Here is a 26,804-nt window from a genome sequence, read left to right on the forward strand (position 1 = left end):
GATCCAGTGTGCTGCCTGAGAGTGGGGTGGACACTGATCCAGTGTGCTGCCTGAGAGTGGGGTGAAAACTGATCCAGTGTGTTAGCTGAGAGTGGGGTGGACACTGATCCAGTGTGCTGTCTGACAGTGGGGTGGACACTGATCCGGTGTGCTGCCTGAGAGTGGGGTGAAAACTGATCCAGTGTGTTAGCTGAGAGTGGGGTGGACACTGATCCAGTGTGCTGCATGAGAGTCGGGTGGACACTGATCCAGTGTGCTGCCTGATAGTGGGTTTGACACTGATCTAGCCTGCTATCTGAGAGTGGGGTGGACAGTGATCCAGTGTGCTACCTGAGTGTGGTGTGGACACTGATCCAGTGTGCTGCCTGAGAGTGGGATGGATACTGATCCAGTGTGCTGTCTGAGAGTGAGGCGTATACTGATCCAGTGTGCTCTCTGAGAGTGGGGTGGACATTTATCTAGTGTGTTACCTGACAGTGGGGTGGACACCGATTCAGTGTCCTGCGTGACAGTGGAATAGATACTGATCCAGTGTGCTACCAGAGAGTGGGGTTGACACTGATCCAGTGTGCTGCCTGAGAGTGGGGTGGACACTGATCCAGTGTGCTACCTGAGAGTGGGGTGGATACTGATCCAGCGTGTTGCTAGAGAGTGGGGTGGACATTGATCCAGTGTGTTCCCTGAGAGTGGGGTGTATGCTGATCCAGTGTGTTGCCTGAGAGTTAGGTGGACACTGACCCAGTGTGCTGCCTGAGACTGGGGTGGATACTGATCCTGTATGCTCCCTGACTGTGGGGTGGATACTGATCCAGCGTGCTACCAGACAGTGGGGTGGATACTGATCCAGTGTGCTATCTGAGAGTGGTCTTGGACACTGATCCAGTGTGCTGCGATATAGTGGGGTGGACGCTGATCTCGTCTGCTATCTGAGAGCGGGGTGGACATTGATCCAGTGTCCTGCGTGAGAGTGGAATAGATACTGATCCAGAGTGCTACCAGAGAGTGGGGTGGACTCTGATCCAGCGTGCTACCTGAGAGTGGGGTTGACACTGATCCAGTGTGCTGCCTGAGAGTGGGGTGGACACTGATCCAGTGTGCTACCTGAGAGTGGGGTGGATACTGATCCAGCGTGTTGCTAGAGAGTGGGGTGGACACTGATCCAGTGTGTTGCTAGAGAGTGGGGTGGACACTGATCCAGTGTGTTGCCTGAGAGTGGGGTGGACAGTGATCACGTGTACTGCCTGAGAGTGAAGTTGACACTGATCCAGTGTGCTAACTGTGAGTGGGGTGTATCATGATCACGTGTGCTATCTGTGAGTGGGGTGGACACTGATCCAGTGTGCTGCCTCAGAGAGGGGTGGATACTATTCCAGCGTGCTGCCTGAGAATGGGGTGGATACTGATCCAGTGTGTTGCCTGATAGTGGGTTGGACACTGATCTAGTCTGCTATCTGAGAGTGGGGTGGACACTGAACAAGGGTGATGCCTGAGAATGGTGTGGACACTGAACCAGTGTGCTGTGTGACAGTGGGGTGGACATTGATCTAGTGTGTTACCTGACAGTGGGGTGGACACCGATTCAGTGTCCTGCGTGAGAGTGGAATAGATACTGATCCAGAGTGCTACCAGAGCGTGGGGTGGACTCTGATCCAGCGTGCTACCTGAGAGTGGGGTGGATACTGATCCAGTGTGTTGCTAGAGAGTGGGGTGGACACTGATCCAGTGTGTCGCCAGAGAGTGGGGTGGACACTGATCCAGTGTGTTGCCTGAGAGTGGGGTGGACAGTGATCACGTGTACTGCCTGAGAGTGAAGTTGACACTGATCCAGTGTGCTAACTGTGAGTGGGGTGTATCATGATCACGTGTGCTATCTGAGAGTGGGGTGGACACTGATCCAGTGTGCTGCCTGAGAGAGGGGTGGATACTATTCCAGTGTGCTGCCTGAGAGTGGGGTGGATACTGATCCAGTGTGCTGCGTGATAGTGGGTTGGACACTGATCTAGTCTGCTATCTGAGAATGAGGGTGGACACTGATCCAGTGTGATACCTGACAGTGGGGTGGATAATGATCCAGTCTGCTGCCTGATAGTGGGGTGGATACTGATCCAGTGTCCTGCGTGAGCGTGGGGTAGACACTGATCCATTGTGCTGCCTGAGAGTGGGGTGGACACTGATCCAGTGTGCTCCCTGACTGTGGGGTGGATACTGATCCAGCGTGCTACCAGACAGTGGGGTGGATACTGATCCAGTGTGCTATCTGAGAGTGGTCTTGGACACTAATCCAGTGTGCTGCGTGATAATGGGGTGGACACTGATCTCGTCTGATATCTGAGAGTGGGGTGGACATTGATCCAGTGTGTTACCTGACAGTGGCGTAGACACCGATTCAGTATCCTGCGTGAGAGTGGAATAGATACTGGTCCAGAGTGCTACCAGAGAGTGGGGTGGACTCTGATCCAGCGTGATGCTAGAGAGTGGGGTGGACACTGATCCAGTGTGCTGCCTGAGAGTGGGGTGGACACTGATCCAGTGTCCTGCGTGAGCGTGGGGTAGACACTGATCCAGTGTGCTGCCTGAGAGTGAGGTGGACACGATCCAGCGTGCTACCTGAGAGTGGGGTGGATACTGATCCAGCGTGTTGCTAGAGAGTGGGGTGGATACTGATCCAGTGTGTTGCCTGAGAGTGGGGTGGACAGTGATCACGTGTACTGCCTGAGAGTGAAGTTGACACTGATACAGTGTGCTAACTGTGATTGGGGTGTATCATGATCACGTGTGCTATCTGAGAGTGGGGTGGACACTGATCCAGTGTGCTGCCTGAGAGTGGGGTGGACACTGATCCAGTGTGCTGCCTGAGAGTGGGGTGGATTCTGATCCAGTGTGATGCCTGAGAGTGGGGTGGATACTGAACCAGTGTGTTACCTGAGAGTGGGGTGGACACTGATCCAGTGTGTTACCTGAGAGTTGGATGGACACTGATCTAGTCTGCTATCTGAGTGTGGGGTGCACACTGTTCCAGTGTGCTACCTGAGAGTGGGGTGGACACTGATCCAGTGTGTTACCTGATAGTGGGTGGACACTGATCTCGTCTGCTATCTGAGAGTGGCGTGGACACCGATCCAGTGTGCTGCCTGAGAGTGGGGTGGATACTGATCCAGTGTGCTGTCTGAGAGTGAGGCGTATACTGATCCAGTGTGCTGTCTGAGAGTGGGGTGGACATTGATCCAGTGTGTTACCTGACAGTGGGGTGGACACCGATTCAGTGTCCTGCATGAGAGTGGAATAGATACTGATCCAGTGTGCTACCAGAGAGTGGGGTGGATACTGACCTAGCGTGTTACCTGAGAGTGGGGTTGACACTGATCCAGTGTGCTACCTGACAGTGGGATGGATACTGATTCAGTGTGCTTCGTGATAGTGGGGTGGACACTGATCCATTGTGCTACCTGAGAGTGGGGTGGACACTGATCCAGTGTTTTGCCTGAGAGTGGGGTGGATAGTGATCCAGTTTGCTACCTGAGAGTGGGGTGCATACTGATCCAGTATGTTACCTGAGAGTGGGGTGGATACTGATCCAGTGTGCGACCTGAGAGTGGGGTGGTTACTGATCCAGTGTGCTGCCTGAGAGTGGGGTGGACACTGATCCAGTGTGCTGCCTGAGAGTGAGGTGGACATTGATCCAGTGTGTTACCTGAGAGTGGGGTGGATACTGATCCAGTGTGCTGCCTGAGAGTGAGGTGGACATTGATCCAGTGTGTTACCAGAGAGTGGGGTGTATGCTGATCCTTTGTGCTACCTGAGATTGGGGTGAACACTGATCCACTGTGTTGCCTGAGAGTGAGTTGGACACTGATCCAGTGAGTTACCGGAGATTGGGTGGACTATGATCAGGTGTGATACCTGAGAGTGGGATGGTCACTAATCTAGTGTGTTGCCTGAGAGTGGGTTGGACACTGATTACGTGTGTTTCTTGAGAGTGAGGTGGACACTGATCCAGTGTGCTGCCTGAGAGTGGGGTGGAAACAGATACAGTGTGCTACCTGAGTGTGGGGTGGACATTGATCCAGTGTGCTGCGTGATAGTGGGGTGGACACTGATCCAGTGAGTTACCGGAGATTGGGTGGACTATGATCAGGTGTGATACCTGAGAGTGGGATGGTCACTAATCTAGTGTGTTGCCTGAGAGTGGGTTGGACACTGATTACGTGTGCTTCTTGAGAGTGAGGTGGACACTGATCCAGTGTGCTGCCTGAGAGTGGGGTGGAAACAGATACAGTGTGCTACCTGAGTGTGGGGTGGACATTGATCCAGTGTGTTACCTGAGAGTGGGGTGAACACTGTTCCAGTGTCCTGCTTGAGAGTGGGGTGTATGCTGATCCTTTGTGCATCCTGAGAGTGGGATGGAAACTGATACAGTGTGCTGCCTGAAAGTGGGATGGAAACTGATAGTGTGCTACCTGAGTGTAGGGTGGACATTGATCCACTGTGTTGCCTGAGAGTGAGGTGGACACTGATCCAGTAAGTTACCGGAGATTGGGTGGACTATGATCCAGTGTGCTACCTGTGAGTGAGTTGGACACTGATCCAGTGTGCTGCATGAGAGTGGCGTGGACATTGATCCAGTGTCCTGCGTGAGCGTGGGGTAGACACTGATCCAGTGTGCTGCCTGAGAGTGGGGTGGATACTGGCCCAGTGTGTTGCCTGAGAGTGGGGTGGACACTGATCCAGTGTGTTACCTGAGAGTGGAGTCGACAGTGATCACATGTACTGCCTGAGAGTGAAGTTGACACTGATCCAGTGTGTTACCTGAGAGTGGGGTGTATCATGATCACGTGTGCTATCTGAGAGTGGGGAGGATACTGATCCAGTATGCTGTCTGAGAGTGGTCTTGGACACTGATCCTGTGTGCGACCTGAGTGTGGAATGGACAGTGATCTAGTCTGCTATCTGAGAGTGGGGTGGACACTGATCCAGTGTCCTGCTTGAGAGTGGGGTGTATGCTGATCCTTTGTGCTACCTGACAGTGGGGTGGATATTGATCCAGTGTGCTGCCTGAGAGTTGGGTGGACACTGGCCCAGTGTGTTGCCTGAGAGTGGGGTGGACGCTGATCCAGTGTTTTGCCTGAGAGTGGGGTGGACAGTGATCACATGTACTGCCTGAGAGTGAAGTTGACACTGATCCTGTGTTCTACCTGTGAGTGGGGTGTATCATGATCATGTGTGCTATCTGACAGTGGGGTGGACACTGATCCAGTGTGTTGCGAGAGAGTGGGGAGGATACTGATCCAGTATGCTGTCTGAGAGTGGTCTTGGACACTGATTCAGTGTGCTGCCTGAGAGTGGGGTGGACACTGATCTCGTCTGCTATCTGAGAGTGGGGTGGACACTGATCCAGAGTATTACCTGACAGTGGGGTGGACACCGATGCAGTGTCCTGCATGAGAGTGGAATAGATACTGATCCTGTGTGCGACCTGAGTGTGTGGTGGACACTGATCCAGTGTGCTGCCTGAGAGTGGGGTGGACTCTAAACCTGTATGTTGTCTGAGAGTGAGGTGGATACTGATCCAGTGTGCTGCCTGAGAGTGGGGTGGATACTGATACAGTGTGCTATCTGAGAGTGGTCTTGGACACTGATCCAGTATGCTGCGTGATAGTGGGGTGGACACTGATCTCGTCTGCTATCTGAGAGTGGGGTGGACATTGATCCAGTGTGTTACCTGACAGTGGGGTGGACACCGATTCAGTGTCCTGCGTGAGAGTGGAATAGATACTGATCCAGAGTGCTACCAGAGAGTGGGGTGGACTCTGATCCAGCGTGTTGCTAGAGAGTGGGGTGGACACTGATCCAGTGTGTTGCTAGAGAGTGCGGTGGATACTGATCCAGTGTGTTGCCTGAGAGTGGGGTGGACAGTGATCACGTGTACTGCCTGAGAGTGAAGTTGACACTGATCCAGTGTGCTAACTGTGAGTGGGGTGTATCATGATCACGTGTGCTATCTGAGAGTGAGGTGGACACTGATCCAGTGTGCTGCCTGAGAGTGGGGTGGATACTGATCCAGTGTGCTACCTGAGAGTGGGGTGGACATTGATCCAGTGTGCTGCGTGATAGTGGGGTGGACACTGATCCAGTGTGCTGCGTGATAGTGGGGTGGACACTGATCCCTTGAGTTACTGGAGATTGGGTGGACTATGATCAGGTGTGATACCTGAGAGTGGGGTGGTCACTAATCCAGTGTGCTGCCTGAGAGTGTGGTGGATACTGATCCAGTGTGCTGCCTGATAGTGGGTTGGACACTGATCTAGTCTGCTATCTGAGAATGAGGGTGGACACTGATCCAGTGTGCTACCTGAGAGTGGGGTGGATACTGATCCAGTGTGCTACCTGAGAGTGGGGTGGACATTGATCCAGTGTGCTGCCTGAGAGTGGGGTGGACACTGATCCAGTGTGCTGCGTGATAGTGGGGTGGACACTGATCCCTTGAGTTACTGGAGATTGGGTGGACTATGATCAGGTGTGATACCTGAGAGTGGGGTGGTCACTAATCCAGTGTGCTGCCTGAGAGTGTGGTGGATACTGATCCAGTGTGCTGCCTGATAGTGGGTTGGACACTGATCTAGTCTGCTATCTGAGAATGAGGGTGGACACTGATCCAGTGTGCTACCTGAGAGTGGGGTGGATACTGATCCAGTGTGCTACCTGAGAGTGGGGTGGACATTAATCCAGTGTGCTGCCTGAGAGTGGGGTGGACACTGATCCAGTGTGCTGCGTGATAGTGGGGTGGACACTGATCCCTTGAGTTACTGGAGATTGGGTGGACTATGATCAGGTGTGATACCTGAGAGTGGGGTGGTCACTAATCCAGTGTGCTGCCTGAGAGTGGGCTGGATACTGAACCAGTGTGCTACCTGATAGTGGGTTGGACACTGATCCAGGGTGCTGTCTGAGGGTGAGGCGTATACTGATCCAGTGTGCTTCCTGAGAGTGGGGTGGACAGTGATCACATGTACTGCCTGAGAGTGAAGTTGACACTGATCCAGTGTTCTACCTGTGAGTGGGGTGTATCATGATCACGTGTGCTATCTAACAGTGGGGTGGACACTGATCCAGTGTGCTGCCTGAGAGTGGGGAGGATACTGATCCAGTATGCTGTCTGAGGGTGGTCGTGGACACTGATCCTGTGTGCGACCTGAGAGTGGGTTGGACAGTGATTCAGTGTGCGGCGTGAGAGTGGGGTGGACACTGATTCAGTGTGTTACCTGAGAGTGGGATGGACACTGATCTAGTCTGCTATCTGAGAGTGGGGTGGACACTGATCCAGTGTGCTGACTGAGAGTGGGGTGGAAACTGATACAGTGTGCTGCCTGAGAGTGAGGTGGACATTGATTCAGTGTGTTACCTGAGAGTGGGGTGGACACTGATCCAGTGTCCTGCTTGAGAGTGGGGTGTATGCTGATCCTTTGTGCTTCCTGAGAGTGGGGTGAACACTGATCCACAGTGTTGCCTGAGAATGAGGTGGACACTGATCCAGTGAGTTACCGGAAATTGGTGGACTATGTTCCAGTGCGCTACCTGACAGTGGGGTGGATACTGATCCAGTGTGTTGCCTGAGAGTGGGGTGGACAGTGATCACATGTACTGCCTGAGAGTGAAGTTGACACTGATCCAGTGTTCTACCTGTGAGTGGGGTGTATCATGTTCACGTGTGCTATCTGAGAGTGGGGTGGACACTGATCCAGTGTGTTGCGAGAGAGTGGGGAGGATACTGATCCAGTGTGCTACCTGACAGTGGAGTGGATACTGATTCAGTGTGCTGCCTGAGAGTGGGGTGGACACTGATCCAGTGTGCTGCCTGAGAGTGGGGTGGATACTGATCCAGTGTGCTGCTTGAGAGTGAGGTGGACATTGATCCAGTGTGCTGCCTGAGAGTGGGGTGGACACTGATCTAGTCTGCTATCTGAGAGTGGGGTGGACACTGATCCAGTGTGCTGCCTGAGAGTGAGGTGGACATTGATCCAGTGAGTTACCGGAGATTGGGTGGACAATGATCAGGTGTGATACCTGACAGTGGGGTGGTCACTAATCCAGTGTGTTGCCTGAGAGTGGGTTGGCCACTGATTACGTGTGCTTCTTGAGAGTGAGGTGGACACTGATCCAGTGTGCTACCTGTGAGTGAGGTGGATACTGATCCAGTGTGCTACCTGACAGTGGGGTAGATACTGATGCAGTGTGCTGCCTGAGAGTGGGGTGGAAACTGATACAGTGTGCTACCTGAGTGTGGGGTGGACATTGATCCAGTGTGTTACCTGAGTGTGGGGTGGACACTGATCCACTGTGTTGCCTGAGAGTGAGGTGGACACTGATCCAGTCAGTTACCGGAGAATGGGTGGACTATGATCCAGTGTGCTACCTGAGAGTGAGGTGGTCACTAATCTAGTGTGTTGCCTGAGAGTGGGTTGGACACTGATTACGTGTGCTTCTTGAGAGTGAGGTGGACACTGATCCAGTGTGCTACCTGTGAGTGAGGTGGATACTGATCCAGTGTGCTACCTGACAGTGGGGTGGATATTGATCCAGTGTGCTGACTGAGAGTGGGGTGGACTCTAATCCTGTGCGTTGTCTGAGAGTGGCGTGGACACTGATCCAGTGTGCTACCTGTGAGTGAGGTGGATACTGATCCAGTGTGCTACCTGACAGTGGGGTGGATATTGATCCAGTGTGCTGCCTGAGAGTGGGGTGGATACTGATTCAGTGTGCTGCCTGAGAGTGGGGTGGATACTGATCCAGTGTGCTGCCTGAGAGTGGGATGGACACTGATCCAGTGTGCTGCCTGAGAGTGGGTTGGACACTGATCCAGTGTGCTGTCTGAGAGTGGGGTGGATACTGATCCAGTGTGCTACCTGAGAGTGGGGTGGATAATGATCCACTTTGCTACCTGAGAGTGGGGTGGATACTGATCCAGTGTCCTGCGTGAGCGTGGGGTAGACACTGATCCATTGTGCTGGCTGAGAGTGGGGTGGATACTGCTCCAGTGTGCTACCAGACAGTGGGGTGGATACTGATCCAGTGTGCTATCTGAGAGTGGTTTTGGACACTGATCCAGTATGCTGCGTGATAGTGGGGTGGACACTGATTTCGTCTGCTATCTGAGAGCGGGGTGGACATTGATCCAGTGTGTTACCTGACAGTGGGGTGGACCCCGATTCAGTGTCCTGCGTGAGAGTGGAATAGATACTGATCCAGCGTGCTACCAGAGAGTGGGGTGGACTCTGATCCAGCGTGTTGCTAGAGAGTGGGGTGGATACTGATCCTGTATGCTCCCTGACTGTGGGGAGGATACTGATCCAGCGTGCTACCAGACAGTGGGGTGGATACTGATCCAGTGTGCTATCTGAGAGTGGTCTTGGACACTGATCCAGTGTGCTGCGATATAGTGGGGGGGACACTGATCTCGTCTGCTATCTGAGAGTGGGGTGGACATTGATCCAGTGTCCTGCGTGAGAGTGGAATAGATACTGATCCAGAGTGCTACCAGAGAGTGGGGTGGACTCTGATCCAGCGTGCTACCTGAGAGTGGGGTTGACACTGATCCAGTGTGCTGCCTGAGAGTGGGGTGGACACTGATCCAGCGTGCTACCAGAGAGTGGGGTGGACTCTGATCCAGCGTGCTACCTGAGAGTGGGGTGGATACTGATCCAGCGTGTTGCTAGAGAGTGGGGTGGACACTGATCCAGTGTGTTGCTAGAGAGTGGGGTGGACACTGATCCAGTGTGTTGCCTGAGAGTGGGGTGGACAGTGATCACGTGTACTGCCTGAGAGTGAAGTTGACACTGATCCAGTGTGCTAACTGTGAGTGGGGTGTATCATGATCACGTGTGCTATCTGAGAGTGGGGTGGACACTGATCCAGTGTGCTGCCTCAGAGAGGGGTGGATACTATTCCAGCGTGCTGCCTGAGAATGGGGTGGATACTGATCCAGTGTGCTGCCTGATAGTGGGTTGGACACTGATCTAGTCTGCTATCTGAGAGTGGGGTGGACACTGATCCAGTGTGCTGCCTGAGAGTGGGGTGGACACTGATCCAGGGTGATGCCTGAGAATGGTGTGGACACTGAACCAGTGTGCGTGTGACAGTGGGGTGGACACTGATCCAGTGTGCTGCCTGAGAGTGGGGTGGACACTGATCCAGTGTGTTACCTGAGAGTGGGGAGGACACTGATCCAGTGTGTTACCTGAGAGTGGGGTGGACACTGATCCAGTGTGTTACCTGAGAGCGGGATGGACACTGATCTAGTCTGCTATCTGAGAGTGGGGTGGACACTGATCCAGTGTGCTGCCTGATAGTGGGTTGGACACTGATCTCGTCTGCTATCTGAGAGTGGGGTGGACATTGATCCAGTGTGTTACCTGACAGTGGGGTGGACACCGATTCAGTATCCTGCGTGAGAGTGGAATAGATACTGATCCAGAGTGCTACCAGAGCGTGGGGTGGACTCTGATCCAGCGTGCTACCTGAGAGTGGGGTGGATACTGATCCAGTGTGTTGCTAGAGAGTGGGGTGGACACTGATCCAGTGTGTCGCCAGAGAGTGGGGTGGACACTGATCCAGTGTGTTGCCTGAGAGTGGGGTGGACAGTGATCACGTGTACTGCCTGAGAGTGAAGTTGACACTGATCCAGTGTGCTAACTGTGAGTGGGGTGTATCATGATCACGTGTGCTATCTGAGAGTGGGGTGGACACTGATCCAGTGTGCTGCCTGAGAGAGGGGTGGATACTATTCCAGTGTGCTGCCTGAGAGTGGGGTGGATACTGATCCAGTGTGCTGCGTGATAGTGGGTTGGACACTGATCTAGTCTGCTATCTGAGAATGAGGGTGGACACTGATCCAGTGTGATACCTGACAGTGGGGTGGATAATGATCCAGTCTGCTGCCTGAGAGTGGGGTGGATACTGATCCAGTGTCCTGCGTGAGCGTGGGGTAGACACTGATCCATTGTGCTGCCTGAGAGTGGGGTGGACACTGATCCAGTGTGCTCCCTGACTGTGGGGTGGACTCTGATCCAGCGTGCTACCTGAGAGTGGGGTGGACACTGATCCAGTGTGTTGCCTGAGAGTGGGGTGGACAGTGATCACGTGTACTGCCTGAGAGTGAAGTTGACACTGATCCAGTGTGCTAACTGTGAGTGGGGTGTATCATGATCACGTGTGCTATCTGAGAGTGGGGTGGACACTGATCCAGTGTGCTGCCTCAGAGAGGGGTGGATACTATTCCAGCGTGCTGCCTGAGAATGGGGTGGATACTGATCCAGTGTGCTGCCTGATAGTGGGTTGGACACTGATCTAGTCTGCTATCTGAGAGTGGGGTGGACACTGATCCAGTGTGCTGCCTGAGAGTGGGGTGGACACTGATCCAGGGTGATGCCTGAGAATGGTGTGGACACTGAACCAGTGTGCGTGTGACAGTGGGGTGGACACTGATCCAGTGTGCTGCCTGAGAGTGGGGTGGACACTGATCCAGTGTGTTACCTGAGAGTGGGGAGGACACTGATCCAGTGTGTTACCTGAGAGTGGGGTGGACACTGATCCAGTGTGTTACCTGAGAGCGGGATGGACACTGATCTAGTCTGCTATCTGAGAGTGGGGTGGACACTGATCCAGTGTGCTGCCTGATAGTGGGTTGGACACTGATCTCGTCTGCTATCTGAGAGTGGGGTGGACATTGATCCAGTGTGTTACCTGACAGTGGGGTGGACACCGATTCAGTATCCTGCGTGAGAGTGGAATAGATACTGATCCAGAGTGCTACCAGAGCGTGGGGTGGACTCTGATCCAGCGTGCTACCTGAGAGTGGGGTGGATACTGATCCAGTGTGTTGCTAGAGAGTGGGGTGGACACTGATCCAGTGTGTCGCCAGAGAGTGGGGTGGACACTGATCCAGTGTGTTGCCTGAGAGTGGGGTGGACAGTGATCACGTGTACTGCCTGAGAGTGAAGTTGACACTGATCCAGTGTGCTAACTGTGAGTGGGGTGTATCATGATCACGTGTGCTATCTGAGAGTGGGGTGGACACTGATCCAGTGTGCTGCCTGAGAGAGGGGTGGATACTATTCCAGTGTGCTGCCTGAGAGTGGGGTGGATACTGATCCAGTGTGCTGCGTGATAGTGGGTTGGACACTGATCTAGTCTGCTATCTGAGAATGAGGGTGGACACTGATCCAGTGTGATACCTGACAGTGGGGTGGATAATGATCCAGTCTGCTGCCTGAGAGTGGGGTGGATACTGATCCAGTGTCCTGCGTGAGCGTGGGGTAGACACTGATCCATTGTGCTGCCTGAGAGTGGGGTGGACACTGATCCAGTGTGCTCCCTGACTGTGGGGTGGATACTGATCCAGCGTGCTACCAGACAGTGGGGTGGATACTGATCCAGTGTGCTATCTGAGAGTGGTCTTGGACACTAATCCAGTGTGCTGCGTGATAATGGGGTGGACACTGATCTCGTCTGCTATCTGAGAGTGGGGTGGACATTGATCCAGTGTGTTACCTGACAGTGGCGTAGACACCGATTCAGTATCCTGCGTGAGAGTGGAATAGATACTGGTCCAGAGTGCTACCAGAGAGTGGGGTGGACTCTGATCCAGCGTGTTGCTAGAGAGTGGGGTGGACACTGATCCAGTGTGCTGCCTGAGTGTGGGGTGGACACTGATCCAGTGTCCTGCGTGAGCGTGGGGTAGACACTGATCCAGTGTGCTGCCTGAGAGTGAGGTGGACACGATCCAGCGTGCTACCTGAGAGTGGGGTGGATACTGATCCAGCGTGTTGCTAGAGAGTGGGGTGGATACTGATCCAGTGTGTTGCCTGAGAGTGGGGTGGACACTGATCCAGTGTGTTGCCTGAGAGTGGGGTGGACAGTGATCACGTGTACTGCCTGAGAGTGAAGTTGACACTGATCCAGTGTGCTAACTGTGATTGGGGTGTATCATGATCACGTGTGCTATCTGAGAGTGGCGTGGACACCGATCCAGTGTGCTGCCTGAGAGTGGGGTGGATACTGATCCAGTGTGCTGTCTGAGAGTGAGGCGTATACTGATCCAGTGTGCTGTCTGAGAGTGGGGTGGACATTGATCCAGTGTGTTACCTGACAGTGGTGTCGACACCGATTCAGTGTCCTGCATGAGAGTGGAATAGATACTGATCCAGTGTGCTACCAGAGAGTGGGGTGGATACTGACCTAGCGTGTTACCTGAGAGTGGGGTTGACACTGATCCAGTGTGCTACCTGACAGTGGGATGGATACTGATTCAGTGTGCTTCGTGATAGTGGGGTGGACACTGATCCATTGTGCTACCTGAGAGTGGGGTGGACACTGATCCAGTGTTTTGCCTGAGAGTGGGGTGGATAGTGATCCAGTTTGCTACCTGAGAGTGGGGTGCATACTGATCCAGTGTGCGACCTGAGAGTGGGGTGGTTACTGATCCAGTGTGCTGCCTGAGAGTGGGGTGGACACTGATCCAGTGTGCTGCCTGAGAGTGAGGTGTACATTGATCCAGTGTGTTACCTGAGTGTGGGGTGGATACTGATCCAGTGTGCTGCCTGAGAGTGAGGTGGACATTGATTCAGTGTGTTACCTGAGAGTGGGGTGTATGCTGATCCTTTGTGCTACCTGAGATTGGGGTGAACACTGATCCACTGTGTTGCCTGAGAATGCGTTGGACACTGATCCAGTGAGTTACCGGAGATTGGGTGGACTATGATCAGGTGTGATACCTGAGAGTGGGATGGTCACTAATCTAGTGTGTTGCCTGAGAGTGGGTTGGACACTGATTACGTGTGCTTCTTGAGAGTGAGGTGGACACTGATCCAGTGTGCTGCCTGAGAGTGGGGTGGAAACAGATACAGTGTGCTACCTGAGTGTGGGGTGGACATTGATCCAGTGTGTTACCTGAGAGTGGGGTGAACACTGTTCCAGTGTCCTGCTTGAGAGTGGGGTGTATGCTGATCCTTTGTGCATCCTGAGAGTGGGATGGAAACTGATACAGTGTGCTGCCTGAAAGTGGGATGGAAACTGATAGTGTGCTACCTGAGTGTGGGGTGGACATTGATCCACTGTGTTGCCTGAGAGTGAGGTGGACACTGATCCAGTAAGTTACCGGAGATTGGGTGGACTATGATCCAGTGTGCTACCTGTGAGTGAGTTGGACACTGATCCAGTGTGCTGCATGAGAGTGGCGTGGACATTGATCCAGTGTCCTGCGTGAGCGTGGGGTAGACACTGATCCAGTGTGCTGCCTGAGAGTGGGGTGGATACTGGCCCAGTGTGTTGCCTGAGAGTGGGGTGGACACTGATCCAGTGTGCTGCCTGAGAGTGGGGTGGACAGTGATCACATGTACTGCCTGAGGGTGAAGTTGACACTGATCCAGTGTGTTACCTGAGAGTGGGGTGTATCATGATCACGTGTGCTATCTGAGAGTGGGGTGGACACTGATCCAGTGTGTTGCTAGAGAGTGGGGAGGATACTGATCCAGTATGCTGTCTGAGAGTGGTCTTGGACACTGATCCTGTGTGCGACCTGAGTGTGGGATGGACAGTGATCTAGTCTGCTATCTGAGAGTGGGGTGAACACAATTCCAGTGTGCTGCCTGAGAGTGAGGTGGACATTGATCCAGTGTGTTACCTGAGAGTGGGGTGAACACTGATCCAGTGTCCTGCTTGAGAGTGGGGTGTATGCTGATCCTTTGTGCTACCTGAGAGTGGGATGGATACTGATCCACTGTGTTGCCTGAGAATGAGGTGGACACTGATCCAGTGAGTTACCGGAGATTGGTGGACTATGAACCAGTGTGCTACCTGACAGTGGGGTGGATATTGATCCAGTGTGCTGCCTGAGAGTTGGGTGGACACTGGCCCAGTGTGTTGCCTGAGAGTGGGGTGGACGCTGATCCAGTGTTTTGCCTGAGAGTGGGGTGGACAGTGATCACATGTACTGCCTGAGAGTAAAGTTGACACTGATCCTGTGTTCTACCTGTGAGTGGGGTGTATCATGATCACGTGTGCTATCTGACAGTGGGGTGGACACTGATCCAGTGTGTTGCGAGAGAGTGGGGAGGATACTGATCCAGTATGCTGTCTGAGAGTGGTCTTGGACACTGATTCAGTGTGCTGCCTGAGAGTGGGGTGGAAACTGATCTCGTCTGCTATCTGAGAGTGAGGTGGACACTGATCCAGAGTATTACCTGACAGTGGGGTGGACACCGATGCAGTGTCCTGCATGAGAGTGGAATAGATACTGATCCTGTGTGCGACCTGAGTGTGTGGTGGACACTGATCCAGTGTGCTGCCTGAGAGTGGGGTGGACTCTAAACCTGTATGTTGTCTGAGAGTGGCGTGGACACTGATCCAGTGTGCTGCCTGAGAGTGGGGTGGACTCTAAACCTGTATGTTGTCTGAGAGTGAGGTGGATACTGAACCAGTGTGCTGCTAAAGAGTGGGGTGGATACTGATCCAGTGTCCTGCGTGAGCGTGGGGTAGACACTGATCCATTGTGCTGGCTGAGAGTGGGGTGGACACTGATCCAGTGTGCTGCCTGAGAGTGGGGTGGATACTGATACAGTGTGCTACCAGACAGTGGGGTGGATACTGATCCAGTGTGCTATCTGAGAGTGGTCTTGGACACTGATCCAGTATGCTGCGTGATAGTGGGGTGGACACTGATTTCGTCTGCTATCTGAGAGTGGGGTGGACATTGATCCAGTGTGTTACCTGACAGTGGGGTGGACACCGATTCAGTGTCCTGCGTGAGAGTGGAATAGATACTGATCCAGAGTGCTACCAGAGAGTGGGGTGGACTCTGATCCAGCGTGTTGCTAGAGAGTGGGGTGGACACTGATCCAGTGTGTTGCTAGAGAGTGGGGTGGACACTGATCCAGTGTGTTGCTAGAGAGTGGGGTGGACACTGATCCAGTGTGTTGCCTGAGAGTGGGGTGGACAGTGATCACGTGTACTGCCTGAGAGTGAAGTTGACACTGATCCAGTGTGCTAACTGTGAGTGGGGTGTATCATGATCACATGTGCTATCTGAGAGTGGGGTGGACACTGATCCAGTGTGCTGCCTGAGAGAGGGGTGGATACTATTCCAGTGTGCTGCCTGAGAGTGTGGTGGATACTGATCCAGTGTGCTGCCTGATAGTGGGTTGGACACTGATCTAGTCTGCTATCTGAGAATGAGGGTGGACACTGATCCAGTGTGCTACCTGAGAGTGGGGTGGATACTGATCCAGTGTGCTACCTGAGAGTGGGGTGGTTACTGATCCAGTGTGCTACCTGAGAGTGGGGTGGACATTGATCCAGTGTGCTGCCTGAGAGTGGGGTGGACACTGATCCAGTGTGCTGCCTGAGAGTGGGGTGGACACTGATCCAGTGAGTTACCGGAGATTGGGTGGACTATGATCAGGTGTGATACCTGAGAGTGGGGTGGTCACTAATCCAGTGTGCTGCCTGAGAGTGGGCTGGATACTGAACCAGTGTGCTACCTGATAGTGGGTTGGACACTGATCCAGGGTGCTGTCTGAGGGTGAGGCGTATACTGATCCAGTGTGTTGCCTGAGAGTGGGGTGGACAGTGATCACATGTACTGCCTGAGAGTGAAGTTGACACTGATCCAGTGTTCTACCTGTGAGTGGGGTGTATCATGATCACGTGTGCTATCTGACAGTGGGGTGGACACTGATCCAGTGTGTTGCTAGAGAGTGGGGAGGATACTGATCCAGTATGCTGTCTGAGGGTGGTCGTGGACACTGATCCTGTGTGCGACCTGAGAGTGGGGTGGACAGTGATTCAGTGTGTTACCTGAGAGTGGGGTGGACACTGATCCAGTGTGCTGCCTGAGAGTGAGGTGGACATTGATCCAGTGTGTTACCTGAGTGTGGGGTGGACACTGATCCACTGTGTTGCCTGAGAATGAGTTGGACACTGATCCAGTGAGTTACCGGAGATTGGGTGGACAATGATCAGGTGTGATACCTGACAGTGGGGTGGTCACTAATCCAGTGTGTTGCCTGAGAGTGGGTTGGCCACTGATTACGTGTGCTTCTTGAGAGTGAGGTGGACACTGATCCAGTGTGCTACCTGTGAGTGAGGTGGATACTGATCCAGTGTGCTACCTGACAGTGGGGTAGATACTGATGCAGTGTGCTGCCTGAGAGTGGGGTGGAAACTGATACAGTGTGCTACCTGAGTGTGGGGTGGACATTGATCCAGTGTGTTACCTGAGTGTGGGGTGGACACTGATCCACTGTGTTGCCTGAGAGTGAGGTGGACACTGATCCATTTTGCTGCCTGAGAGTGGGGTGGACACCGACCCAGTGTGTTGCCTGAGAGTGGGGTGGAGAGTGATCACATGTACTGCCTGATAGTGACGTTTGACACTGATCCAGTGTTCTACCTGTGAGTGGGGTGTATCATGATCACGTGTGCTCTCTGACAGTGGGGTGGACACTGATCCAGTGTGTTGCGAGAGAGTGGGGAGGATACTGATCCAGTGTGCTGTCTGAGGGTGGTCGTGGACACTGATCCTGTGTGCGACCTGAGAGTGGGGTGGACAGTGATTCAGTGTGCTACCTGAGAGTGGGATGGACACTGATCCACTGTGTTGCCTGAGAATGAGGTGGTCACTGATCCAGTGAGTTACCGGAGATTGGTGGGCTATGATCCAGTGTGCTACCTGACAGTGGGGTGGATATTGATCCAGTGCACTGCCTGAGAGTGGGGTGGACACTGATCCAGTGTGCTGCCTGAGAGTGGGGTGGACACTGATCCAGTGTGCTGCCTGAGAGTGGGTTGGACACTGATCCAGTGTGCTGTCTGAGAGTGGGGTGGATACTGATCCAGTGTGCTACCTGAGAGTGGGGTGGATACTGATCCAGTGTGCTACCTGAGAGTGGGGTGGATACTGATCCACTTTGCTACCTGAGAGTGGGGTGGATACTGATCCAGTGTCCTGCGTGAGTGTGGGGTAGACACTGATCCATTGTGCTGGCTGAGAGTGGGGTGGATACTGATACAGTGTGCTACCAGACAGTGGGGTGGATACTGATTTCGTCTGCTATCTGAGAGTGGTCTTGGACACTGATCCAGTATGCTGCGTGATAGTGGGGTGGACACTGATTTCGTCTGCTATCTGAGAGTGGGGTGGACATTGATCCAGTGTGTTACCTGACAGTGGGGTGGACCCGATTCAGTGTCCTGCGTGAGAGTGGAATAGATACTGATCCAGAGTGCTACCAGAGAGTGGGGTGGACTCTGATCCAGCGTGTTGCTAGAGAGTGGGGTGGACACTGATCCAGTGTGTTGCTAGAGAGTGGGGTGGACACTGATCCAGTGTGTTGCTAGAGAGTGGGGTGGACACTGATCCAGTGTGTTGCTAGAGAGTGGGGTGGACACTGATCCAGTGTGTTGCCTTAGAGTGGGGTGGACACTGATCCAGTGTGCTGCCTGAGAGAGGGGTGGATACTGATCCAGTGTGCTGCGTGATAGTGGGTTGGACACTAATCTAGTCTGCTATCTGAGAATGAGGGTGGACACTGATCCAGTGTGCTACCTGAGAGTGGGGTGGATAGTGATCCAGTGTGCTACTTGAGAGTGGGGTGGATACTGATCCAGTATGTTACCTGAGAGTGGGGTGGTTACTGATCCAGTGTGCTACCTGAGAGTGGGGTGGATAGTGATCCAGTGTGCTGCCTGAGAGTGGGGTGGATACTGATCCAGTATGTTACCTGAGAGTGGGGTGGATACTGATCCAGTGTGCTACCTGAGAGTGGGGTGGTTACTGATCCAGTGTGCTACCTGAGAGTGGGGTGGATAGTGATCCAGTGTGCTGCCTGAGAGTGGGGTGGATACTGATCCAGTATGTTACCTGAGAGTGGGGTGGATACTGATCCAGTGTGCTACCTGAGAGTGGGGTGGTTACTGATCCAGTGTGCTACCTGAGAGTGGGGTGGATAGTGATCCAGTGTGCTGCCTGAGAGTGGGGTGGATACTGATCCAGTATGTTACCTGAGAGTGGGGTGGACATTGATCCAGTGTGCTGCCTGAGAGTGGGGTGGACACTGATCCAGTGTGCTGCGTGACAGTGGGGTGGACACTGATCCAGTGAGTTATCGGAGATTGGGTGGACTATGATCAGGTGTGATACCTGAGAGTGGGGTGGTCACTAATCCAGTGTGCTGCCTGAGAGTGGGCTGGATACTGAACCAGTGTGCTGTCTGAGGGTGAGGCGTATACTGATCCAGTGTGCTGCCAGAGAGTGGGGTGGACAGTGATCACATGTACTGCCTGAGAGTGAAGTTGACACTGATCCAGTGTTCTACCTGTGAGTGGGGTGTATCATGATCACGTGTGCTATCTGACAGTGGGGTGGACACTGATCCAGTGTGTTGCTAGAGAGTGGGCAGGATACTGATCCAGTATGCTGTCTGAGAGTGATCTTGGACACTGATCCAGTGTGCTACCTGAGTGTGGGGTGGACACTGATCCAGTGTGCTGCCTGAGAGTGAGGTGGACATTGATCCAGTGTGTTACCTGAGAGTGGGGTGGACACTGGTCCAGTGTGCTACCTGAGAGTGGGGTGGGCACTGATCCAGTGTGTTGCCAGAGAGTGGGGTGGACACTGTTCCATTGTCCTGCTTGAGAGTGGAGTATATGCTGATCCTTTGTGCTACCTGAGAGTTGGGTGGACACTGATCCACTGTGTTGCCTGAGAGTGAGATGGACACTGATCCAGTGAGTTACCGGAGATTGGGTGGACTATGATCCAGTGTGCTACCTGAGAGTGGGGTGGTCACTATTCCAGTGTGCTGCCTGAGAGTGGTGTGGATACTGATCCAGTGTGCTGTCTGAGAGTGGGGTGGACATTGATCCAGTGTGTTAGCTGACAGTGGGGTGGATGCCTATTCAGTTTCCTGCGTGAGAGTGGAATAGATACTGATCCAGTGTGCTACCTGAGAGTGGAGTTGACACTGATCCAGTGTGCTGCCTGAGAGTGGGGTGGATACTGGGTGACACAGTGGCTCAGTGGTTAGCACTGCTGCCTCACAGCGCCAGAGACCCGGGTTCAATTCCCGCCTCAGGCGACTCTCTGTGTGGAGTTTGCACATTCTCCCCGTGTCTGCGTGGGTTTCCTCTGGGTGCTCCGGTTTCCTCCCACAGTCCAAGGATGTGCAGGTCAGATGAATTGGCCATGCTAAATTGCCCGTAGTGTTAGGTAAGGGGTAGATGTAGGGGTATGGGTGGGTTGCGCTTCGGCGGGGCGGTGTGGACTTGTTGGGCCGAAGGGCCTGTTTCCACACTGTAAGTAATCTAATTTAATCTAATCTAATCAGTGTTCTACCTGTGAGTGGGGTGTATCATGATCACGTGTGCTATCTGACAGTGGTGTGGACACTGATCCAGTGTGCTGCTAGAGAGTGGGGAGGATACTGATCCAGTGTGCTACCTGACAGTGGGGTGGACACTGATTCAGTGTGCTGCCTGAGAGTGGGGTGGACACTGACCTAGTCTGCTATCTGAGAGTGGGGTGGACACTGATCCAGTGTGCTGCCTGAGAGTGGGGTGGAAACTGATACAGTGTGCTGCCTGAGAGTGAGGTGGACATTGATCCAGTGTGTTGCCAGAAAGTGGGGTGAACACTGTTCCAGTGTCCTGCATGAGAGTGGGGTGTATGCTGATCCTTTGTGCTACCTGAGTGTGGGATGGACACTGATCCACTGTGTTGCCTGAGAAGGAGGTGGACACTGATCCAGTGAGTTACCGGAGATTGGGTGGACTATGATCCAGTGTGCTACCTGAGAGGTGGGTGATCACTAATCTAGTGTGTTGCCTGAGAGTGGATTGGACACTGATTACGTGTGCTTCTTGAGAGTGAGGTGGACACTGATCCAGTGTGCTACCTGTGAGTGAGGTGGATACTGATCCAGTGTGCTACCTGACAGTGGGGTGGATACTGATCCAGTGTGCTGCCTGAGAGGGGTGGACACTAATCCAGTGTGTTGCTTGAGAGTCGGGTGGACACTGATTCATTGTGCTACCAGAGAGTGGCGTGGATACTGATCCAGTGTATTGCCAGAGAGTGTGGTCAACACTGTTCCAGTGTCCTGCGTGAGAGTGGGGTGCATACTGAACCAGTGTGCTGCCTGAGAGTGGGGAGGACACTGACCCAGTGTGTTGCCAGAGAATGGTCTGAACACTGTTCCAGTGTCCTGTTTGAGAGTGAGGTGTATACTGATCCAGTGTGCTGCCTGAGAGTGGGGAGGACTCTAATCCTGTGTGTTGTCTGAGAGTGGGGTGGAAACTGATCCAGTGCACTACGTGAGAATGGGGTGGACACTGATCCACTGTGTTGCCTGAGGTTGGGGTGTACACTGATCCAGTGTGTTGCCTGAGAGTTGGGTGGACACTGATCCAGTGTTCTACCTCAGACTGGGGTGGACACTGATCCAGTATGCTGTCTGACAGTGGGGTGATAACTGATCCAGTGTGTTGCCTGAGAGTGGGGTGGATATTGATCCAGTGTGCTACCTGAGAGTGGGGTGGACACTGATCCAGTGTGCTGCCTGCGAGTGGGGTGGACACTGATCCAGTGTGCTGCCTGAGAGTGGCGTGGATACTGATCCAGTGTGCTACCTGAGAGTGTGGTGGACACTGATCCAGTGTGCTGGCTGAGAGTGGGGTGGTCACTAATCCAGTGTGTCGCCTGAGAGTGGGTTAGACACTGATTACGTGTGCTTCTTGAGAGTGAGGTGGACACCGATCCAGTGTGCTACCTGTGAGTGGGGTAGATACTGATCCAGTGTGCTGCCTGAGAGTGGGGTGGATACTGATCCAGTGTGCTGTCTGAGAGTGGGGTGGACATTGATCCAATGTGTTACCTGACAGTGGGGTGGACGCCTATTCAGTGTCTACCTGAGTGTGTGGTGGACACTGATCCAGTGTGTTGCCTGAGAGTGGGGTGGACACTGATCGAGTGTGCTTCGCGATAGTGGGGTGAACACTGATCCACTTTGCTACCTGAGAGTGGGGTGGAAACTGATGCAGTGTGTTACCTGAGAGTGGAGAGGATACTGATCCAGTGTGCTGTCTGATAGTGAGGTGGATACTGATCCAGTGTGTTGCCAGAGAGTGGGGTGGACACTGATCCAGTGTGTTGCTAGAGAGTGGGGTGGACACTGATCCAGTGTGTTGCCAGAGAGTGGGGTGGATACTGATCCAGTGTGCTACCTGAGAGTGGGGTGGATACTGATCCAGTGTGCTGCCTGAGAGTGGGGTGGTCACTAATCTAGTGTGTTGCCTGAGAGTGGGTTGGACACTGATTACGTGTGCTTCTTGAGAGTGAGGTGGACACTGATCCAGTGTGCTACCTGTGAGTGAGGTGGATACTGATCCAGTGTGCTACCTGTGAGTGAGGTGGATACTGATCCAGTGTGCTACCTGACTGTGGGGTGGATACTGATCCAGTGTGCTGCCTGAGAGTGGGGTGGACTCTAATCCTGTGTGTTGTCTGAGAGTGGGGTGGACATTGATCCAGTGTGCTGCCTGAGAGTGGGGTGAAAACTGATCCAGTGTGTTGCCTGAGAGTGGAATGGATACTGTTCCAGTGTGCTGCCTGAGAGTGGGGTGGACACTGATCCAGTGTATTGCCAGAGAGTGTGGTCAACACTGTTCCAGTGTCCTGCGTGAGAGGTGGGTGCATACTGAACCAGTGTGCTGCCTGAGAGTGGGGTGGATACAGATCCAGTGTGCTACCCGAGAGTGGGGAGGACACTGATCCAGTGTGTTGCCAGAGAATGGTCTGAACACTGTTCCAGTGTCCTGTTTGAGAGTGGGGTGTATACTGATCCAGTGTGCTGCCTGAGAGTGGGGAGGACTCTAATCCTGTGTGTTGTCTGAGAGTGGGGTGGAAACTGATCCAGTGTTCTACCTGATAGTGGGGTTGGCACTGATCCAGTGTGTTGCCTGAGGTTGGGGTGTACACTGATCAAGTGTGTTGCCTGAGAGTGGGGTGGATATTGATCCAGTGTGTTGCCAGAGAGTGGAGTGGCCACTGATCCAGTGTCCCTCCTGAGAGTGGGGTCAACACTGATCCAGTCAGGGCATTCCCAGGGATTTAGAGTGTTACTTGTTAAGGAATGATCTCCAAGGTTACAAGTAGACTGTAGGGGAATGGCACTTCGAGAGTTGCTCCTTCGTTGAACCAGTAACATAGACACCATGGGCTGAATGACCCCCTTTCCACATTGTAACAGATGTGATTCTGCAGTACCTTCTCAAAAGTCCTTTGTTCACCTCCTGTGTGTTGAGAGGGACTCCAGCTGCTCTCGCACCCCAACATCCCCCCCCAAACACATGATGGTCGGGTCACTCATTCCTGATCCCATTCTAGTAAACCTCTAGTGCACACCCCCAGCAGCAGCTCACTGCCCCACGCTGCTTTGCCCTCCCGGTTTGTTTGCTGAGCCCCCCCGTCACAGTTACTCACCTTCGCTGTTTTGGGGAAGCTGCCTCATTCCTCGATTGGCATTCCGCCGACCGCCCATCCTCTGGCAGCTCAGCTCCTCCTGTTCCTGCTGCTGCTGCCTACGGGCTAGCTTCTTCATCTGGACACAAAGCAAAGGTAAACCAAACTGGAACACTTTGACATTTGCCTTGTCAACCTGTTCTAGATTTTTTAGATTACTTACAGTGTGGAAACAGGCCCTTCAGCCCAACAAGTCCACACCGACCCGCCGAAGCGTAACCCACCCATACCCCTACCCCTACCCCTACCCCTAACCTAACACTACGGGCAATTTAGCATGGCCAATTCACCTGACCTGCACATCTTTTGGACTGTGGGAGGAAACCGGAGCACCCGGAGGAAACCCACGCAGACACGGGGAGAACGTGCAAACTCCACACAGTCAGTCGCCTGAGGCGGGAATTGAACCCGGGTCTCTGGCGCTGTGAGGCAGCAGTGCTAACCACTGTGCCACCGTGCCGCCCACGGGATGGTATTTATTCTGGGATGGTATTTATTCTTCTGGAGCTGGTGGGATTTGAACATGAGCCTCCTGGCTCCTACCTCTGCAACTGGAACTATTCTGCTTTGGTGGCCAATGGATTACTGGTCCAGGAAGACAGGCTGATATCCTAGGGACAGGGGCTTAAATCCCATCAAGGGAGCACCCCACATTTGTGTCCCCAGACTCCATTTTCCACATTAAAAGGTGGATTTGTGCCTTTTTTAAAAACAGGCAGCTGCTCTAGACACCTGGCAGTAGAGGCCCCTATCAAAATTGACATTGATTTTAACAGGGTAGGGGGGGCCGCAAACCTCCACTTTGAAATGCTAAATGCCAGGGCCCTGGAGAGTGTTGTTGTACAGAGAGACCTAGAGGTGCAGGTACATAGCTCCTTGGAAGGGTGTTGGCAGGTAGGATGGTGAAGAAGGTATTTGGCATGCTTGCCTTCATTTGTCAGAACATTGAGTAAAGGAGTTGGGACATCAAATTACAGCTGTACAAGACATTGGTAATGCCACATTTAGAGTACCTCTCGGTATTTGATATAGGCCTCCACTGCCCAGTTGCCTTGCCAAAGATAGGATGGTATTAAATTGGAAAGGGGGTGCAGAAAAGATTTACAAGGATATTCCGAGACTGGAGGGTTTCAATTATCAGGAGAGGCTGGATAGGCTGAGACATTTGTATCTGGAGCATCGGAGGCTGAGGAGCGACCTTATGGAGGTTTATAAAACCATGAGGGGCATGGATAGAGTAAATAGACAAGGTCTTTTCCCTGATGTAGGGGAGTCCCAAACTAGAGGGCATAGGTTTAAGGTGAGAGGGGAAAGATATGAAAGGGACCTGAGGGGCAACTTTTGGTGCGTGCAGAATGAACTGCCAGAGGAAATGGCAGATCTGGTTACAACGTTGGACAGTTACATGGATGGGAAAGGTTTGGAGGGATATGTGCCAAATGCAGGCAAATAGGACTAGATTAATTTGGGAAACCTGGATGACATGGACTAGTTGGACTGAAGGGTCTGTTTCTGTGTTTTATGATTCTATGACTAATACCAAGTTTTCATTAATGTGGCTCCATTCAGGAAGACCAAAGTTGCTTGGCAACCAGTGAGGTGACCCTTGGCGGTGTAGTCACTGCTGGGATATCAGAAAACAGCACATGGTGGCTTGGTGGTTAGCACTGCTGCCTCACAGCACCAGGGACCTGGGTTTGATTCTAGCCTCAGACAACTGTCTGTGTGGAGGTTGCACATTCTCCCCGTGTCTGTGTGGGTTTCCTCCCACATTCCAAAGATGTGCAGGTTAGATGAATTGGCCATGCTAAATTGCCCACAGTGGTCAGGGATGTGTAGGTTAGGTGCATTTGTATTGGGTATATCGTAATAGGGTAGGGGAATGGGTCTGGGTGGGTTACTCTTTGGAGGGTTGGTGTGGACTTGTTGGGCTGAATGGCCTGTTTCCACACTGTAGGGATTCGATGCATACATGAATAGCAAGATCCCACAAACAGCGGAGGGATAAATGAGCAGATTCTTTTGATTTCTAGTTTTATTGTTTGTGTAATAACGATGGACTCAGACACCAACATGCACTGCCCTGTTTATCTCCAATAAAACCTTCATGGAATTTCTTTTCTCATTCGCCTGAGGATCTCACATAACCTCCCAGCCCAAGGACAGTGCCTCCTGCAGTCCAGCCCTCTCTCTGCCCTAACGCGCAATTTGAATTCACAACCTTCTGACCCAAACGGATGATTAATAGAGTCAGAGGATCCCTACAGTGTGTAAGCAGGCCCATTTGGCTGTTTCACAGAGACCTTCTGAACAGAATCCCACTCAGACCTTACCCTACCCCTGCAATGCTGCATTTCCCATGGCTAACCAACCTACCCTGCACATCCCTGAACACGATGGGTAATTTCCCATGGTCAATTCACCTGACCTGCACATCTTTGGACCGGAGCACCTGGAGGAAACCCACACAGACACAGGGAAAATGTGCAAGTTCCACACAGACAGTCGCCCGAGGCTGGAATTGAACCAGCGTCCCTGGCATCGTGCTGCCACAATTGGTACATGATGCCTGTTTTCACCCTCTGTGTGGCAAAAGATTGCTTTGATATTGCTGGCAGGTCCGCCCATCACAGATTCAACAAATCGCAGGATAGTGGGGGGTACAGGTAAAAGGAAATTGCGAGAAAAGGGCTCTCACCTTGGCTCTTTGGTTTTGAAACCAAACTTGTACAACTCGGACAGTGAGACCAGTCTCTGCAGCAAGTGTCTCTCTCACCTGGAACAAAACCAAACTATTTACACTCAGGGGTATACAGTTATATCTCTCCACAGAATTTCTCCATCATGTGAACTCTTACATCCCTACTGGCTTGGCTGTTTGAATGCAACAAGATCTGAACAATATCCAGGCTTGGGCTGACAAGTGACAAGTTACATTCGCACCAAGCTACGACCATCACCAATAAGAGGCAATCTAACCACTGACCATTTACATTCAATTGCATAAATATTACTAAATCTCCCAATATCAATGCCTAGGGGTTACGAGTGACCAGAAACTCAACTGAACTCGCTACGTAAACACAGTGGCTACAACAGCAAGTCAGAGGTTTGGAATACTGCGGTGAGTAACTCACCTCCTGACTCTCTGAACACTGCCCACCATTGAAAAGGCACAAGTCCGCAGTGTGATGGAGTACTCCCCACTGGCCTGGATGGGTGCAGCTCCAACAATCCA

The 26,804-nt window shown here is 52.9% G+C and overlaps 1 protein-coding gene across 1 annotated transcript in view; it reads right to left on the reverse strand.

Moving 5' to 3' along the window:
* Positions 1 to 26,804, reverse strand: part of lmx1al (LIM homeobox transcription factor 1, alpha-like) — a 338,126-nt gene that overhangs the window by 49,338 nt on the left and 261,984 nt on the right. Inside the window, exons 6-7 of the mRNA XM_072564043.1 lie at positions 26,265 to 26,342; positions 23,579 to 23,645 (exon numbers count right to left, since the gene is read on the reverse strand). Of these exons, the coding sequence (XP_072420144.1) occupies positions 23,579 to 23,645; positions 26,265 to 26,342 (145 nt within the window). The remainder of the gene's footprint in view (positions 1 to 23,578; positions 23,646 to 26,264; positions 26,343 to 26,804) is intronic.

This window comes from Chiloscyllium punctatum, chromosome 46 (genome assembly GCF_047496795.1).
Source record: "Chiloscyllium punctatum isolate Juve2018m chromosome 46, sChiPun1.3, whole genome shotgun sequence".
Lineage (NCBI taxonomy): Eukaryota > Metazoa > Chordata > Chondrichthyes > Orectolobiformes > Hemiscylliidae > Chiloscyllium > Chiloscyllium punctatum.